This window comes from Lutra lutra, chromosome 4 (genome assembly GCF_902655055.1).
Source record: "Lutra lutra chromosome 4, mLutLut1.2, whole genome shotgun sequence".
NCBI classification, from domain to species: domain Eukaryota; kingdom Metazoa; phylum Chordata; class Mammalia; order Carnivora; family Mustelidae; genus Lutra; species Lutra lutra.
Genome location: NC_062281.1, coordinates 191115963 through 191134782, shown reverse-complemented (window position 1 = coordinate 191134782; position 18820 = coordinate 191115963). Strand labels below are relative to the sequence as shown.

General features: G+C 45.0%; 1 protein-coding gene across 2 annotated transcripts in view; it reads left to right on the top strand.

Moving 5' to 3' along the window:
- Nucleotides 1–18820, top strand: part of SLC25A33 (solute carrier family 25 member 33) — a 44961-nt gene that overhangs the window by 16275 nt on the left and 9866 nt on the right. For both annotated transcript variants that reach the window (XM_047726935.1, XM_047726937.1), the window contains one exon: nt 4984–5163. In XM_047726935.1, the coding sequence (XP_047582891.1) occupies nt 4984–5163 (180 nt within the window). The remainder of the gene's footprint in view (nt 1–4983; nt 5164–18820) is intronic.

The following is an 18820-nucleotide window of genomic DNA, read 5'->3' as shown; positions in this document are numbered from 1 at the left end:
CAGAGCAGGTGGGTTGTATTTGTCAGCACTGTGGCCTGTGGAGTGTGGAGAGAGGGTTTTGCTGTCACAGTCCCATACCCTGTTCCCAGTCCCTACTGGTTTGGGCTGTAGATTGAAGGAACTTGAAAGGATCGAAGACTGGTACTTCTTGGGCGCCTGGGTGGGTCAGTGGGTTAAGCCGCTGCCTTCGGCTCAGGTCATGATCCCAGGTCCTGGGTTCGAGCCCCACATCGGGCTTTCTGCTCAGCGGGGAGCCTGCTTCCTCCTCTCTCTCTGCCTGCCTCTCTGCCTACTTGTGATTTCTCTCTGTCAAATAAATAAATAAAATCTTAAAAAAAAAAAAAGAGTTATTTCTTACTGCTGGTTACAGTTGGAAGTGTTTTCGCCATTTTGTCATTTTTTTTTTTAATTTTTAATTTTTTTTAAAGATTTTATTTATTTATTTGACAGAGAGATCACAAGTAGGCAGAGAGGCAGCCAGAGAGGGGGGGGGAAGCAGACTCCCCGCCCAGCAGAGAGCCCGATGCAGGGCTTGATTCGAGGACCCTGAGATCATGACCTGAGCCAAAGGCAGAGGCTCAACCCCTTGAGCCACCCAGGCGCCCCCAATTTATCATTTCTTACAACACTGAGGCAACATCACTCTGTCCTGTAGAAGAGGTGCCTGAGAGTGCCTTCGTTTGTCCTCTCGTGAATCTAGAAGGCCAGCCGGGGCCTTTTCACCACCATCACCCTGGCTCCTGCCATAGGCCCAGGGAGTAGCATAGAAGAGGGTGTGCAGTTGTGAGTGTGGTCTACAAGCCTCAAAGAGCTCACCGACTTGCTATCAGTAGGATGCTTACCTTGTGGGGCACGCATACTGTCCTATGGGTCATCCTTTGATCAGTGGCATGCATTTGGTTGATGGTTGGCCAGAGTGAGGAATGTAACTGACATGGGACAAAGCGGAGGTGGATGACCTGTGTTGTGTTTGAACTTGTTGACTTTCTTATGAAACACTACCCAGAAGTCCTGTTCTTTTTCAACAATGTGGAATCATGTTATTGAACATAAATAAATTTCAAATTTTTTTTTATCTTACTCTGTAGTGTGTGAGTTTTCCACTGTTTTTAAATACCAAACCTTTTAAACACATGGTTATTTTTCTAATAGGTAAGAGTAATTTTGTGTGAATGGACATGAGTTAGTTTTTATCTTTTTTTTTTTAAGATTTTATTTATTTATTTGGCAGAGAGAGAAACCTCAAGTAGGCAGAGAGGCAGGTGGCAGGGCGGGTGGGGGGGGAAGCAGGCTCCATGCTGAGCGGAGAGCCTGATGTGGGGCTTGATCCCAGGACCCTGAGACCATGACCTGAGCCGAAGGCAGAGGCTTAACCCACTGAGCCACCCAGGCGCCCCTGTATCCCATTTTCTTTAGACATATTTCAGTGTTTAGCCAATTATACAGACCAGTATTCAGTTTAGGCTCACGAATTTTCCTTGGTGCAGAAGAATACAGAGATTGATTGAGATTTTATTGATTTGAGAGAGAAAGCAGGAGTGTACATGAGCCAGGGAGAAGCAAAGGGAGAGGGAGAAGCAGACTCCCCGTTGAGCAGGGAGCCCCACTCAGCTTGATCGCAGGACCTGAGCCAACTGACTGAGCTTAACTGACTGAGCCACATAAGCACTCCAAACACAGAATTTTATTTTATTTTTATTTTATTATTTTTTTAAAATATTTTACTTTTTCTTAAGATTTTTAGTTATTTGACGGAGAGACAGTGAGAGAGGGAACACAAGCAGAGGGAGTGGGAGAGGGAGAAGCAGGCTCCCCACTGAGCAGGGATCCTGATGTGGGGCTCAGTCCCAGGCCCTGAGATCATGACCTGAGTCAAAGGCAGATGCTTAATGACCGAGCCACCCAGGCACCCCCAAACACAGAATTTTAAAGGCCTTGTTGTCAAAGCTATTTGCCAAGTAGAGGGTGAATGTAAATAGTCTAAATTAACTAACAAAACTATCTTTCCAGGGGCGCCTGGGGGACTCAGTGGGTTAAGCCTCTTCCTTCAGGTCGGGTCAGGATCTCAGGGTCCTGGGAGCCTGCGCGTTGGGCTCTCTGCTCAGCAGGGAGCCTGCTTCCCCCTCTCTCTCTGCCTGCCTCTCTGCCTACTTGTGATCTCTCTCTGTCAAATAAATAAAATTAAAAAAAAAAAAAAAGACACCATCTTTCCATTATCCTTCCCAAGAGTATAGTGGAAGAACCTTGAGTTTGGGTATCGGTTTAGCCCCTTAGTCACTTTGAGGCACTGAGAAAGTGTATGGCTTGAGACCAGGATTCCCCATCTCAAAAGGAAGGACAATACCAGTGGCAAAATCCTTGAAGGTTGAATGGTAGTTGTCTGATACACATCAAGTCCTTTCTGCCATTCTCCCTTCCCATTCTGTTTGTGATCCCCTAAATTGCTTTTGTGGTTGATGGGCTTTGTTAGGCCCACAGTTCGGAAAACACTGTGCTATGTAAACAGTTCAATGTACTGTGTATTATCATCATGATCTTAAAGCACGTTTGCCTAAATAGTCAAAAATTACTATTTCCGGGGCACCTGGGTGGCTCAGTGGGTTAAAGCCTCTGCCTTTGGCTCAGGTCATGGTCCCAATGTCCTGGGATCGAGCCCCACGTCGGGCTCTGTGCTCTGCAGGGAGCCTACTTTCACCTCTCTCTATCTGTCTGCCTCTCTGCCTACTTGTGATCTCTGTCAAATAAATAAATAAAAAAAAATCTTTAAAAAAAAAAATTACTATTTCCCTCTCCATCCATCCCCAGTCTGTACATTTCATTCCCTTTTACTGACATTCATCCTCCTCGTGGTAAATTGGGGGTGAATAATAATGGCTCCTCCCTCACAGGATTGTTGAAGGAGGACTGAATGAGTGTCATAAAAAAGTCACTGCCAGTGACGCTGTTCTTCCAGCTCCTGGTTATCCTTATTTTACTTGCTCTGTGGAACTTCCAGCTCCTGATTCTAAAATGCTGTGTGGAGTTTGACTTCCTTCCTTGCTTTAGGGTCTGTGCGGGGTGCTAGATTCACTCCACTTTGCCAACATTTACATCTGGTGGCTTAGGGTAGCTAACTTAAGTACTGTCTGTCTGCCAGCGCCTGTCCTTTCCTGTTTGTACTGTTTCCCAGTCACAGGTACTGGTGCTTAATCGTTTTTTACTGAGCCACCTGTTGGCCGGGTGCTGTCCTCTCTGAGTAAGAGTGTGTGACTACACAGCCCCTCCCTACATGGAGCTCCCACGTAATGGAGCCTCGACAGAAGGCAGAGCGTGTGTGTGAGTGTGTGTGCTACTTTTCTTTTCTTTTTTTTAAGATTGTATTTATTCATTTGATAGCACAAGGGGGCAGGGAGAAGCAGGTGGGGTTCCATCCCAGGACCCTGGGATCGTGACCTGAGCCGAAGGCAGATGCTTAACGACTGAGCCACCCAGGCACCCTGAGAGTATATGCTGTTTTCAAACATTTAGATTCTTTGAAAGACATTGTCCTTGAAATCTCAGTTTAATAATTACTTCGCTTAGCAAATACTGTTCGCACTTGGAAGTCCTGATGTTGGGGGATATAAAGACAAGTAAGACGCAGGTCCTGATCCTCAGTGTTTTCCAAAGAGTAAAACATTTATTGGTGGTGATGGGATGGTTTTAGATGGTACCTGACATTGTTAATTATAACTAGTCCATCAAACATGTATTTCATGGAAATTATTGTTTAAGAAAAGATGCAGACGGCCTGGGTGGCTTAGCCAGTTGAGCATCTGATCTTGGTCTCAACTCAGGTTTTGTTTTTTGTTTTTTGTTTTTTTTTTTAAGATTCATTTATTTGAGAGAAAGAGAATGCATGTGTGAGGGCTGCTGGCAGAGGGCGGTAGGGGCTAGGAAGCTGGATGTGGGGCTTGATGTCACGACCCGAGCTGAAACCAAGAGTTAGATACTTAGCCAACTGTGCCACCCAGGTGCCCCTCGACTCAGGTCTTGATCTCAGGGCATTGAGTTCAAAACACACATTGGGCTTCATGCTGGGCTTGGAGCCTACTTAAAAAAAAAAAAAAACTAAAAAAAAAAAAAAGAAAAGATCAAAGTGGGTCTTCTAGGATAAATAAGTGAGTTGTCTTGAGGAAAAATATTTAAATTCTTAATTCAGGTAATATTTTGGCATGGACAAATTGTAAAGGTTGGTTAGGGGAACCCTGATCCCGGGAGACTGAGGGAGGGACGCTTGAGGACTTCATCATTAAAAGGACCTTTAGCTTTATTTTCAGTCAAGTCCAAATTAATCATATTTTAATGGAAGTCTGTGCTGTAGTAAATGTTGATTTCTCAAAACAGTAGCATTATCTGGGTAACTTTGGCGGCGCAGAGATGCATGGTCTAGAATATTCACTGCAGGGGCTCCTGGGTGGCTCAGTTGTTAAGCAGCTGCCTTGGGCTCAGGTCATGATCCCAGGGTCCTGAGATGAGGCCCACATCAGGCTCTCTGCTCAGTGGGGAGCCTGCTTCTCCCTCTGCCCCCCCCAACAAATAAATAAAAATCTTTCACACACAAAAAAAAGAATATTCACTGTAGCATGGCAGTGAAGTTGGAAACAGCTGAGGGTACTCATGGGTTAAAATGGTAGCCCTCAGCGCAGAGTGCTGGTGTGTGGCCCTCACAGACGGTATGGTAGGTGTAGATGCGGCCACCGAGAGCCATCCGGGGCGTCCAGGTGAATGGGGTGGGGGTGAAAAGGCCAGAGATGAAAACCCTAAAGGGCGCGCCGTCCTGCTGACAGTGGTTCTCTCCTCAGCTGCTGAGACTCCACAAGTTCTTTTTCCCTCCCAGTATGTTCTAACTATGAAATAAACAGCTGCATTTTTTCTTAATAGAGAAAAATGAAACTTCACCCTTCACCCCAGGGAAGGAATAGTGTGGCTTTCCTGATCCTGTTGTGATTTCTTCTCTTACAGGTGCGGGGGCACGGTTGGTGCTATTTTCACTTGTCCACTGGAAGTCATTAAGACACGGTTGCAGTCTTCAAGATTAGCTCTTCGGACAGTCTATTATCCTCAGGTTCATCTGGGGACCATTAGTGGAGCTGGGGTGGTGAGACCAACGTCCGTGACGCCTGGACTCTTCCAAGTTCTGAAGTAAGTTCAGTCTCCGAGCGGGACCCCAACTCCCACTATGACTGCAGAAGGTCTGTCAAGCCCATCAGATGGGTGTTCTGTTTGCAGTCTCTGTCCAAACTTGAGAATTAGGTTTCCGCGCTGACACCTTTGCGCTCCGACCTCCCTTGGCAGCGGGGGTGCGCGTGATCATCCGCCAGCAACGGTCAGAGTAAACCTAACAAAGCAAACCAAAACCCATGTTTGAATTGTTGCATCAGAATGTTTCTCTTGCCCAAAATCTTTTGAGGGCTGGCAAGATCTGGGTTGGTGGAGTGACATTAAAAATGTAAAGACTGGGGCGCCTGGGTGGCTCAGTGGGTTAAGCCGCTGCCTTCGGCTCAGGTCATGATCTCGGAGTCCTGGGATCGAGCCCCGCATTGGGCTTTCTGCTCGGCAGGGAGCCTGCTTCCTCCTCTCTCTCTGCCTGCCTCTCTGCCTGCTTGTGATCTCTCTCTGTCAAATTAAAAAAAAAAAAAAAAATGTAAAGACTGCGCATTATGTAGAGATAAAATGTTCTGATGTTTTTAATTTGCTGTTTGGAAATAATTTTACATTTATAGAAAAGTTGCAACATATATTTAATGAAATAGTTTTTTAAGTGTTTGTTTCATACTGAGGCTACCTGCTTAGCACGTTATTTTTACTGCATTAAAAATGTCTCATTTGCTTATGAAGTGGCTGAAGATTTTGAAGGCTGGAGTTTGGCTTGTCAGTCTCCATGCTTAAAGCAGAATCAGAAACAAAGAAGAAGGCATGGTAATGCCTGAGTTTTAGCTTGGGGCCGTGTACTTTCATAGAGGTGTTTAACAGGGGTTCAGTTTAACAGGGCTCAGTCGGAGCACACGACTCTTGATCTCAAGGTTGTGAGTTTAAGTTCACGTCAGGTGCAGAAATTACTTAAAAATAAAAATCGTTGTGGCTCAGTTGGTTAAGCGTCTGCCTTCAGCTCAGGTCATGATCCTGGGGTCCTGGGATCGAGTCCCGCATCGGGCTCCCTGCTCATCGGGAGCCTGCTTCTCCTTCCGCCTCTATACCTCCCCCGCCATCCCGCTCATCCTCTCTCTCTCTCTCTCTGACATATAAATAAAGTCTTTCTTTTTTTTTTTTTTTTTAAAGATTTATTTATTTATTTATTTATTTGACAGACAGAGATCACAAGTAGGCAGAGAGGCAGGCAGAGGGAGAGAGAGGAGAAAGCAGGCTCCCTGCTGAGCAGAGAGCCCAATTCGGGGCTCGATCCCAGGACTCTGGGATCATGACCTGAGCCGAAGGCAGAGGCTTTAACCCACTGAGCCACCCAGGCGCCCCTAAATAAAGTCTTTCTTTAAAAAAAAAAAAAAACAACTATAAAAAAATCTTTAAAAAATGAGTGTAAAAGGGCTGTTTCAATAAATAGTAGTTGAATGTAGCTAAACAGGACGTTGAGGTCTCTGAAACTTAAGCAGAAAAGGGTGTGTTCAAGAAGGACATTGCTATTTTGTCACTGTAGATGTTGAGTTCGGAAATGTTAGGAAAAGATGAAATAAAACGGAAATGTTCTGTCTTAGTAACCATTCACTTTAACACTTTGGACAGAATTCAGTCACATTTTAGATAAGGTGGAATGAATTGGAAAGTTCTAAATTTATTTTTAGTCACGTTTTGTTTGTAAAGTCTACTAATGAGTCACCCAGGCCTCCATGCCAGATGTGTGTATGAGAGTGCGTCTGAGTTGATAGAGCAAAATTGGACAGCAGACCGGCCACTGAGGGCAAGGTCCCAAGTGAGAGTATCCAAAACCCAGCTAGGGAAAAGGAGGCTAGTACCCAGGATTCCAGGACCATCAGCCAAGTCAGTGAAATACCGAGAAGGGGCTTGGACACACAAAAGACAGAAAGCCTACCTAGAGATAGGCCCAGAAAAGAGAAACTCGGAAATGTGGAGGCACACTTTGATCCAGGTAGGGAGAGAGACAAGTCCACATGGTTAAAAGCTATGACTGTGGAAACATCCCCATCCTGGTTTGTCTTTTTACATGTTTAGCCAGTGGCAGTGTCTCACATGACACCCTTCTTCTGAAGAACACAAAGTGCTTTGGACATAATGAAATAGACAGGTAATTTGCCAACTTTACTGACATCCAGAAAGAACTTCCTCTTACTTGCTTGCCAAATAACTCATGACTAGTGAATTTATCTATTTACCGTAGCTGGAAACTGTTACCCAGAAATTGTGGGTGTCAGCAGGGCCAAGCTTGTAAGGTAAACAAAGGTAAATGGGGATGTTTCTCTGGATGGGAGTTTTTAGGGTGCATGTTCTACATCCCTAGTATCTCTGTCTCTCTCCTGTAAATCTGTCTGTCTTTCTGGTTCTCTATGTACATATTTTCCCTCAGTGAGGACGGATGTTACATTTAAATGTAAGTCAAAGGCTTTGCCTTTCTATCTTATAAAATACCGGAACAGTGCCCACACCATACCACACACAAGCCAACTCCTTTCCCCTGGGGACCCCCAGCAGTCATCAGTTCACACAGCCACAACTACACAACTGGGAGACTTTACTGACACATGAATACTTTTTAAAACTGCGTATTCTGGGGGCCTCTGGGTGGCTCAGTGGGTTGGGCCTCTGCCTTCGGCTCAGGTCATGATCTCAGGGTCCTGGGATCGAGCCCCACATCGGGCTCTCTGCTCAGTGGGGAGCCTGCTTCCCCCTCTCTCTGCCTGCCTCTCTGCCTACTTGTGATCTCTCTCTGTCAAATAAATTAATAAAATCTTAAAAATAATAAAAATTAAAAATTTTAAAAAAATTAAAAAACATGTACTCTGTATTCACATCAAAATATGCATAATGGAAGTATTAAGTAAAATTTTTGTCATAATATTTTGTTAGAAGAGTGTTTGTAAAGTGATGTTTTTCGCTCAAGAGCTGTTTCATTAAGCTTTATTTCCTCAACTTGATGTATATATACACTTTGAAGATTGTCAACTGATCTTCATTAGCTTTCGAGTTAAAAAATGATCACGTTTCTGTAGTATTACTTCACTCAGTTTTCACAGGAACTCTGAGGTCAGCACTCAGGTGTGAAATTATTTTATAGACCCTTACTTTATAGATGAGGAAGTGCAAATTAGAGGTTAAGTGACTTGCTCAATGTCATTTCAATGTATATTCACCTTAAAGTAGATTTCTAAGAAAGATTTGAAGCAGCTAAGAGCAGACAGTGACAGCCCCCCCCCCGCCCCTCCCTCAGCCTCCCCGCCCCCAGCATGAAGCTCTGCTGCTGCTTTCACGTGGAAACAGCTGTGGCTCCAGCTCAGAGCCAGACAGGACCACTCTCGCCGCATTGGCCTCGGCTTCTGCGTGGTTGCTGAGTCTCCGTGACAGCCTCTTGATGTTGGAGGCCCCAGGGCTCCCATGGTGACCCTCTGCCCTGTTCCTGCCGCCCCGTCCAGGATAGCCTCTGGTCTTTGCACTTTAAGTACCACCTGTAATGACGGCGTTTCTCCCGAGCGTCACGGTGGTCCGCTGCCTGTAGGACGGCTCGGCTTGGGTGGCTGCCGGGCGTCCGGAGCCTAGCTGGCGCAGCTCCGAGCCTCCCCCACCGCCCCCAAGTCTTCTCGGTGTCTGGGAAAGGCAGCTCCGTCCCTCCCACTGCGGATCTGAAACCCCAGAGTCACCTGAGATCTTACCTCTCACGGCCCCGCAGGAGGATCTCCCACCTCTGCCTCCGGCATTTGTCGGAAGCTGATCCCCGGACCCCCCGGCCCTCCTTGCTCCGCCGCCGCCAGGAGGGCAGCCGCCACATGTCCCCTGTGCTGCTACATGGGCTTCCTGCCCGGCCCGCTCCTCAGTGTGTTCTCCACGGAGCCCTCAGGGCCCTCCATGCACCAACCACGCACAACCCAAGGACCAGAGTCAGTCATGCTTACCACTCAGTAGGCTCTCCGGCGGCCACCCCAGTGTCCCCCAGTCAGTTCCCCTCCCGCACCCAGCTACACTGGCCTCCTTTCTGCCCCTTCTCAGCCTTCTCTCCTAGGAGCAGTGCAGCGTTTGCCATGGAAGGGCCTTTGTGCTAGGACGCCCTCTGCCTGGCTGACTCCCAGTTGTTGCCTCTGTGGGAAGGCCTTGCAGTGACCATGCTGTTTAAAACTGGGCCTCCCCTCTCGCCCCATCCCTTCTTCCTGCTCTGTTTCTGTCTCCAGCACTTACCCTCCATCCAACATGCAGTGTAGTTTACATGTTTATATCACTTACTTTCTCTCTGCCCCATCAGAGTCGAAGTTCCTTGAACACAGGGACTTTGATTTGTCTTGGTCCCTGAGGTGTCCCCGCGCACGTAGAATGCTGCCTGTCACATAGTAATACACATTCAGTACCAGTAGAATGAATGAATGAATTGGGGCATGTCATAAGATGCGAAATATAAAAGGTTCAGCACACACACCGCACCATGTAAATCATGAATGCTAGCCACTGTCAAAATATGTACTTTCTGTACTTTTTTTTTTAAAAGATTTTATTTGTTTGACAGATAGAGATCATAAGTAGGCAGAGAGGCAGCCAGAGAGAGAGAGGAGGAAGCAGGCTCCCTGCAGAGCAGAGAGCCGGATGTGGGGCTCTATCTCAGGACCCTGGGATCATGACCCCAGCCGAAGGCAGAGGCTTTAACCCACTGAAATGCAGGCGCCCCCCTTTCTGCACTTTTTATTTTTATTATTTTTTTTTAATATTTTATTTATTTATTTGACAGACAGAAATCACAAGCAGGCAGAGAGGCAGGCAGAGAGAGAGAGAGGAGGAAGCAGGCTCCCTGCCGAGCAGAGAGCCCGATGTGGGGCTCGATCCCAGGACTCTGGGATCATGACCTGAACCGAAGGCAGAGGCTTTAACCCACTGAGCCACCCAGGCGCCCCTGCACTTTTTAAACATAAGATTTATAACCGAGTTTCTTGGTGGCCAAGGCAAAAAAGGGCGACTATCCTATTACATAATTCTCATCTGAAGAAAGCGTACTTGCTCTGCAGGGGAAATCTACGTCTCCTTATTATGCATTCTAAAAGCAACGTGTTACTCAGCACTTAAATGCGGAGAGCGCCAGCATGGGAAGCATGGTTCCAGGGTGCTGTGACAGGGCACAGCAGGGCACTGTTCTCCTCTCTCTCTGCCATCACCCTGCTTGAAGCCCTCCCCTCGAATGTAGGTTACCAGCTGGCTTTCTCCTTCCATGAACGTGGCTGAGCCAAGGGCAGCAATGGGCATCTACAGAGAGGGCTTTTTTTTTTTTTTTTTAAAGATTTTATTTATTTCACAGAAATCACAAGTAGGCAGAGAGGCAGGCAGAGAGAGAGGGAAGCAGGCTCCCCGCTGAGCAGAGAGCCCAATGCAGGGCTCAATCGCGGGACCCTGGGGTCATGACCTGAGCTCAAGGCAGAGGCTTTAACCCACTGAGCCACCCAGGCGCCCCCAGAGAGGGCTTTTTATCTGGTAAATGACAAAAGGAGGACAAGAATCAGGCCTTTTCTCTATAGCACAAAGCACATCAGGGTTGTCTGTTCACAGTTTCAGAGGACATTGAGTTACCAAACACCCAAGTGAATAAAACGGTTATTCCCTTAAAACTAAGTAGCTTATTTCTAAGTCTTATCTTTCAGGCAGTACTCCTTTAAAAGACTCAACCAGGCAACAGAATTTCTTCACAGGAAATACATTTTTCAAAATGCAAATCAGTGTTTGCACATGGCTCATGTTAGGGTAAGCTGTTAGGAAAAAAAAATTTATCCTCTACCGGAGCACCGGTAACCTTTACATTTCAAATATAGTTACTTAAAAAGAAAAACAAGGGGCGCCTGGGTGGCTCAGCGGGTTAAGCCGCTGCCTTCGGCTCAGGTCATGATCTCAGGGTCCTGGGATCGAACCCCGCATCGGGCTCTCTGCTCAGTGGAGAACCTGCTTTCTCCTCTCTCTCTGCCTGCTTATGATCTCTCTCTGTCAAATTAAAAAAAAAAAAAAAAAAAAGGGCGCCTGGGTGGCTCAGTGGGTTAAGCCGCTGCCTTCGGCTCAGGTCATGATCCCAGGTCCTGGGTTCAAGCCCCGAGTCGGGCTTTCTGCTCAGCAGGGAGCCTGCTCTGCTCAGCAGGGAGCCTGCTTCCTCCTCTCTCTCTGCCTGCCTCTCTGCCTACTTGTGATTTCTGTCAAATAAATAAATAAAATCTTTAAAAAAAAAAATCTTAAAAAAAAAAGAAAAGAAAAGAAAAACAAAAAAGGCAAGATGCTAGCATATTTAGGCTCTCACTGTTAGATTTGCCATAGGGATTACTAATACATCAGTTTATCTCTGGTGAGTGCTTTAAAAAATCTTCAGAGTTCATCTTTTTCTGTCAGAGCTATTCTGTAAACTACTCAGGTACCTTATTTTTGTTTTTTTCAACTACTTTTTTAATCTGAAAAGTAATATATTAGGGAGCTAGTCTCTGTCTTATAAAAACTGTGTTCGGGAAACCTGGGTGGCTCAGTTGGTTGGGCGGCTGCCTTCGGCTCGGGTCGTCGTGGTCCTGGCGTCCTGGGGTCGAGTCTTGCATCGGGCTCCTTGCTTGGCAGGGAGCCTGCTTCTCCCTCTGCCTCTGCCTGCCACTCTGTCTGCCTGTGCTCGCTCTCACTCCTCTCTCTCTCTGACAAATAAATAAATAAAATCTTAAAAAAAAAAAAAAAACTGTGTTCAGATGAGATCTTTGTCTTGGATTAGTTAGTCTGCGGTCTGCATATTGTGATTAAACCTAGCGAAGAGAATGAAACGCTCCAAACAAGAGCCTAATTTCCTTTTGCATTTCTTTTCTAAATTAAACTCGATACGACTGTGGGAAAATTAGTCTGGAGCCTGACATGCTTTGTTACGAAGCTGAAGCGTACCATTTATAGTGGGAACTTGATTGTTCCAGAAGAATTTTGTAAACATCCAGATAGGTTAGAAGTTGGGATTATGTAACAGATTTGACTTTTTGCCCACTGTTAGTATGCGTAGCTATGGAGACCGTCTTTCTGCATTTCTTAAAAGGCCTGAGTCACTTGAGGACACCAGTTCCCCACTGCATTATATATGAGAGGCTTGGGGCTTCCTGGAGCCAGAGTCCCTTAATTATGCTGAACTGCCTCCTGTGCCTGGCTCTGCACCCTGTCCGGTAATGGGACCACAGACAGAATCTAAACTTGAAAAATGTTTGGCTACAATGACCATTTGAAATCTTTTATATCTCTTATAAGTTGTAGGTCACTTAAAGGTGTTACTTGAGAGAGGTTTTTGTTCAGAGAGCTTGGCTTTTTGAAAGCCCAGTCCTGTTCTGAGCAAGAGTGAAAGTAAAGTATTTGCAGTTGAAAACACTAAATTCTCCTGCCTAGGAAGAGTCGAGTGGCTTGTTTGAGCCAGTAGGAAAGTTCACTCAAAGAGCAGGAACTTCCGTTGGCGTGTTAGGTTTTACAGAAACCCAAGAATTGTCTTTACCCCACCCCTTGCTTCTGTGACTTAGTGGGCTGTCGTCATGAGTTTACTATTTTTATAACCTATGACCTAACCTTTTATTTTTAAAGAACTTTTTACTTTGAAATAATTTCAAACAGAAGAGTTACAGAAATGGTACAGATTACTTGGTTATATTCTTTACCTCAGACCACCATTTTGTAACATCACATTTATATTTTTTCGTTTTTTTCTGTGTATACATATATATTTTTCTCTGAACCATTGGAAAATAGATTACACGCATTATGCCCCTTTACCTCCGTTCTTCGGCATTTATTTCCTAATAACTAGGGTATTCTTTTCAAGCCACGGTATGGTTTTCAAATTCAAGAAATTCGGTATTCATATATTGCTTTCTAACAATAGCCCTACAGTCCATATTCATTCCTTTTATTTATTTGAGAGAGAGAGAGCAAGAGAGCGTGTGCACGGGGGGAGGGGGCAGAAGGAGAAGCCCACTTCCCCTGAGCAGGGAGTTTGATGCAGGGCTCGATCCCAGGACTCTGCAATCATGAACTGAGCCAAAGGCAACATACTGAGCCACCCAGGCACCCCTGCTCTGTTATTAGATCTTTATTCAAGGACGCTTTCTTTTCTCCTTGCCGGGTGGTTTTTTGGTTTGTTTAACATTAAGATGTAATTCACATACCATACGGTTTACCCATTTAAAGAATACCATTCAACTTTTTTTTTTTTTTTTAAGATTTTATTTATTTATTTGACAGAGAGAAATCACAAGTAAGCAGAGAGGCAGGCAGAGAGAGAGGAGGAAGCAGGCTCCCTGCTGAGCAGAAAGCCCGATGTGGGGCTCGAACCTAGGACCTGGGATCATGACCTGAGCCGAAGGCAGCGGCTTAACCCACTGAGCCACCCAGGCGCCCCACCATTCAACTTTTTTAGTATGTGCACAGTTTTGTGTGGCCAGCGCTACTAATTTGATCTTAGAACATTTTTATCCCTACTAAAAGAAACCTCTCACCCATTTGCAGTTATTCTCCCATCACCCACCCCAACTTAGGCGTCCATCCACTAATACACTTTCTGTCTCTAGACTTGTCTCCTCTGGACATTTCATAGAAATAACATGAAACAGGGGCGCCTGGGTGGCTTAGTGGGTTAAGCCTCTGCCTTCGGTTCAGGTCATGATCCCAGGGTCCTGGGATCAAGCCCCACATTGGGCTCTCTGCTAGGCAGGGAGACTGCTTCCCTTCCTCTCTCTCTGCCTGCCTCTCTGCCTACCTGTGATCTCTGTCTGTCAAATAAATAAATAAAATCTTTAAAAAGAAAAAAAAAAGAAATAACATGAAACAACAATATAGGGCCTCTTGTGTCTGGCTTCTTTTGTGTAATGTTTCTTTTTTTTTTTTTTTTTTTTAAGATCTTATTTATTTGACAGACAGAGATCTCAAGTGGGCAGAGAAGCAGGCAGAGAGAGAGCAAGGAGGAAGCAGGCTCCCCGCCGAGCAGAGAGCCCGACTTGGGGCTCGATCCCAGGCCACTGAGATCCTAACCCGAGCTGAAGGCAGAGGCTTCAACCCACTGAGCCACCCAGGCGCCTCTCGTATAATGTTTCTTGAAGGTCATCCTTGTTTTTGTGTTTATCAGTACTTCCTTCCTTTTTATTGCCAAGTAATGTTACATTGCATAGCTACGTCTCATTTTAAATGCCTTGCTTTTACATTCCCCAGATGCCATGACAGAAAAAAAGAAAGAAAAAGGTACACTCTACTTACAGTAGATGTGTTCTCTAATTGTGTGATATCTCAGACAGAGGCCCTTCATGTGATGCTCGGGGTGGGGGCCGGAGAGTTCAGGCTGGGTAACCCAAACAACAGTGCATCATGGGATCACTGGAAAGGGCCTGGAATGATAACTGCCAGTAGGGAAAACACTGGATGATTAGAAAATAAGACCATTGTTTAAAAAAAAGAGAGAGGGCGCCAGGGTGGCTGTCATTAAGCGTCTGCCTTAGGCTCAGGTCATGATCTCAGGGTCCTGGGATCGAGCCCCCCATTGGGGCTTAGCAGGAAGCCCACTTCTCCCTCTCCCTCTCCCACTCCCCCTGCTTATGTTCCCTCTCTCGCTTTCTCTCTGCCAAGTAAATAAATAAAATCTTTTTTTTTTTTTTTTTTTTTTTTTTAAGAGAAAGAGAGGGGCGCCTGGGTGGCTCAGTGGGTTGAAGCCTCTGCCTTCAGCTCAGGTCATGATCCCAGGGTCCTGGGATTGAGCCCCGCGTTGGGCGCTCTGCTTCGCAGGGAGCCTGCTTCCTCCCCTCTCTCTCTCTGCCTGCCTCTCTGCCTACTTGTGATCTCTCTCTCTGTCAAATAAATAAAATCTTTAAAAATAAATAAATAAAAAGAGAAAGAGAAAAGAAGACCATTGTCTCCCTAATATTTTATAATAACAATTCAGATGGAACTAGGGTGCAGTTCATTACTTTTTATATTACTTTTTTTTTAAGATTTTATTTATTTATTTGACAGAGATCACAAGTAGGCAGAGAGGCAGGCAGAGAGAGGAAGGGAAGCAGGCTTATTGCTGAGCGGAGAGCCCGATGCGGCACTCGATCCCAGGACCCTGAGATCATGACCTGAGCTAAGGGCAGAGGCTTTAACCCACTGAGCCACCCAGGTGACCCTAAATAAATAAAATCTTAAAAAAAATAAAAAGGTGACTAAGGAAGGACTGTGTAGAACATTCTTTAGAGTTATTTTCCCACTCCAATGTAATGACTCTTCAAGTTGGTTAAATTTATTCTTTTCAATGGCTTAATTTTCATGGTATCCAAGGGAATTTACATTACACTGAGGTCCCCTCTAATTTCATTTCCTTCTCTTACTGCAGATTTTTCTGCACCTGGTAATTAGTCCGTCCAATCTGACAGCATTCTAAGTTTATCTAGCTCACTAATAATTGTATTGTTGTCAGAAGAATTTATTTATACAATATTTACCTTCATTATGACACTGAAGGTAAAATAAAACATTGTTTTCCACTTTGCGGAAAAGCTACTGGTAAAGTGAATCCTTGCCAATTTTATTTCTACCACCTTCCACTTTTCCCATTGAGGAAAAGTTTCTAGAAACAAAGCTGAAATTTTTGGTGCAGAAGAGTTTAAGGTGATGTTTTGGTCCCTGGCATGCTGGATAATGTTCAGCTTTTATCCATTCATAGTTTTCTTTCCTGTTCTTTCCTTTTTTCAAGTCAGTGTAATTTTTCATGGTCTAGAGTCCCTGACTGTACAAACTAAAAAATGTGAATCTTAGCTTCTCTTCTTCAAATTTGTGGATGTTTATAAAATATCTGAATTGCCTGAAAATGAAAGAATATTTGTACCTGTAAGAGCTATGCTCAAAAATGGCAGGCTAGCAATTCGATAAAAGAAAAGAAATAAAAGGTATTTGAACTCATGACCCTGAGATCAAGACAGGAACTGAAATCAAGAGTGGGAGGCTGAACTGACTGAGCCACCCAGGTGCCCCAGCAAAACTCTCTTTACTCAGACAACACACTCTCATACACAGAAATACTAAGGAACACACTGAACAATTACTGTAACGAAAAAACAAGTTCAGCAGGTTGCAGTGAACAAGATTGATACACAAACATCGACTGTATTTCTACACAGCAGCAATGAACAATCTGAATACATAAATAAAAACTGATTCCATTTACAACAGCGTCAAGGAGAAGAACATTCCTAACCACGGGGAGATGGAGTAGTTCAGCAGTTGCCAGGGTTGGGGAGGGGGAACTGGGAATGACTATGGATGGGTACATGTCTCCTTGGGGTGCTGAAAATGTTCTAGGACTAGATAGTGGTTGTGGTTACATAATTCTGCGACTATACTAAAACCCACTGCACTTTAAAATTTTATTTTTTTTATTTATTTTTTTTAAAGATTTTATTCATTTATTTGACAGAGAGAGATCACAAGTAGACGGAGAGGAAGGCAGAGAGAGAGAGAGAGAGGGAAGCAGGCTTCCTGCTGAGCAGAGAGCCCGATGTGGGACTCGATCCCAGGACCCCGAGATCATGACCTGAGCCGAAGGCAGCGGCCCAACCCACTGAGCCACCCAGGCGCCCCGCTTTAAAATTTTAAATTGTGCACTTTAAAAGGGTAAATTTTATGGTATGTGAATAACAACACAATAAAGCTATTCTTTTAAAAAGTAATGAACTGGGGCGCCTGGGTGGCTCAGTGGGTTAAAGCCTCTGCCTTCGGCTCACTCAGGTTGTGATCCCAGGGTCCTGGGATCGAGCCCCGCATCGGGCTCTCTGCTCGGCGCGGAGCCTGCTTCCCGCTCTCTCCCTGCCTGCCTCTCTGCCTACTTGTCATCTCTGTCTGTCAAATAAATAAATAAAAATCTTTAAAAAAAAAAAAAAGATTTTATTTGACAGAGAGAAATCACAAGAAAGCCCAATGCGGGGCTCAATCCCAGGACCCTGGGATCACGACCTGAGCCAAAGGCAGAGGCTTTAACCCACCGAGCAGAGCCAGATTCGGGGCTCCATCCCAGGACCCTGGGATCATGACACGAGCCAAAGGCAGAGAGGCCCAATGCACTGAGCCACCCAGATGCCCCACCCTTTTTTTTTTTTTTTTTGAAGATTTTATTTATTTATTTGACAGAGAGCACCTCTGCGTGTGTGCGTGCATGCGCGCGCGCACACACACTCACTCACTCACTCACTCACTCCGGGAGAGGGAGAAGCAGATTCTCTGCTGAGTAGGGAGCCTGATGGGGGGCTCAATCCCAGGATGCTGGGATCATGACCTGAGCTAAAGGCAGAAGTTTAACTGACTGAGCTACCCACGCATCTCCCTGCCCCCAATCACTTTCAATGAAAAAACATATTAACACTTTTTTTTTTAAAGCACATTGGCAGGGGTGTGGAAAAAATGGAACCCTTGTCCATTGTCAGTGGGAATGTAAAATGGTACAGCTGCTGTGATAGATAGCATGGCAGATTCTCAAAAAATTATACATAAAAATTACTCATGATCCAGCAGTTCCCCTTCTGGACATGTACCCCTAAGAATTTAAACTGAGGACCTGAACAGATACTTGGACACTCATGTTCACAGCAGCATTAATCACAGTAGCCAAGAGTGGAAGCAACTCGAGTATCTACCAACAGATAAATGGATAAACAGCATGTGGCCCATGTACAATGGGGTATTACTCAGCCTTAAAGAAAGAAGGAAATTCTGGCATATTCTGCAACCTATATGAACGTTAATGACACTACACTGAGTAAAATAAACCAGTCACAAAAGGACAAATACTGAATAATTCCACTCCTCTGAGGTCCCTAAAGCAGTCTAATTCATAGAGACAGAAAGCAGAATGGTGGTTGCCACGGGTTGGGGGAGTGGGGAGAGTAATAGGGAGTCCGTATTTAATGGGTATGATTGCAATTCAAGGAGATGAAGAAGTTTAGGAGATGAATGGTGACGGTGGCACAACATTGTGGAACTACTTAATGTCACTGAACTGTGTACTTTAAAATGGTAAATTTGTATGTGTATGTTACCATGATTGTTTTTTAAACAAACAAACAATCTTTTAAAAAACAATCATGGTAACAATAAAAAAATCAAAACAATCAATCAAAAACAATCATGGTAACATACATGGTACATACATACATGGTAACTGTGCACTTTAAAATGGTAAATTTGTATGTGTATGTTACCTGGGACTCGATCCCAGGACCCTGGGATCACGATCTGAGCTGAAGGGAGACACTTAACTGACTGAGCCACGCAGGCATCTCTGTTACCATGATTTTGAGAAATTAAAAAGAAGCAGTCTTCTCTTTGAACTTGAGATACTATGTTATGGCTTTAAAAAACATTCATCCAGCCCTTGAAAATCATTTGGTCTTTCTATTCTGTAGATCCCTGATTGGGGCCCTTCTACACTAAGTAAAGATCTGGAAGATAGGGGCGCCTGGGTGGCTCAGCAGGTTAAAGCCTCTGCCTTCGGCTCAGGTCATGATCCCAGGGTCCTGGAATCGAGCCCCGCATTGGGCTCTCTGCTCAGCAGGGAGCCTGCTTCCTCTCTCTCTCTCTCTCTCTCTCTCTGCCTGCCTCTCTGCCTACTTGTAATCTCTGTCAAATGGATAAATAA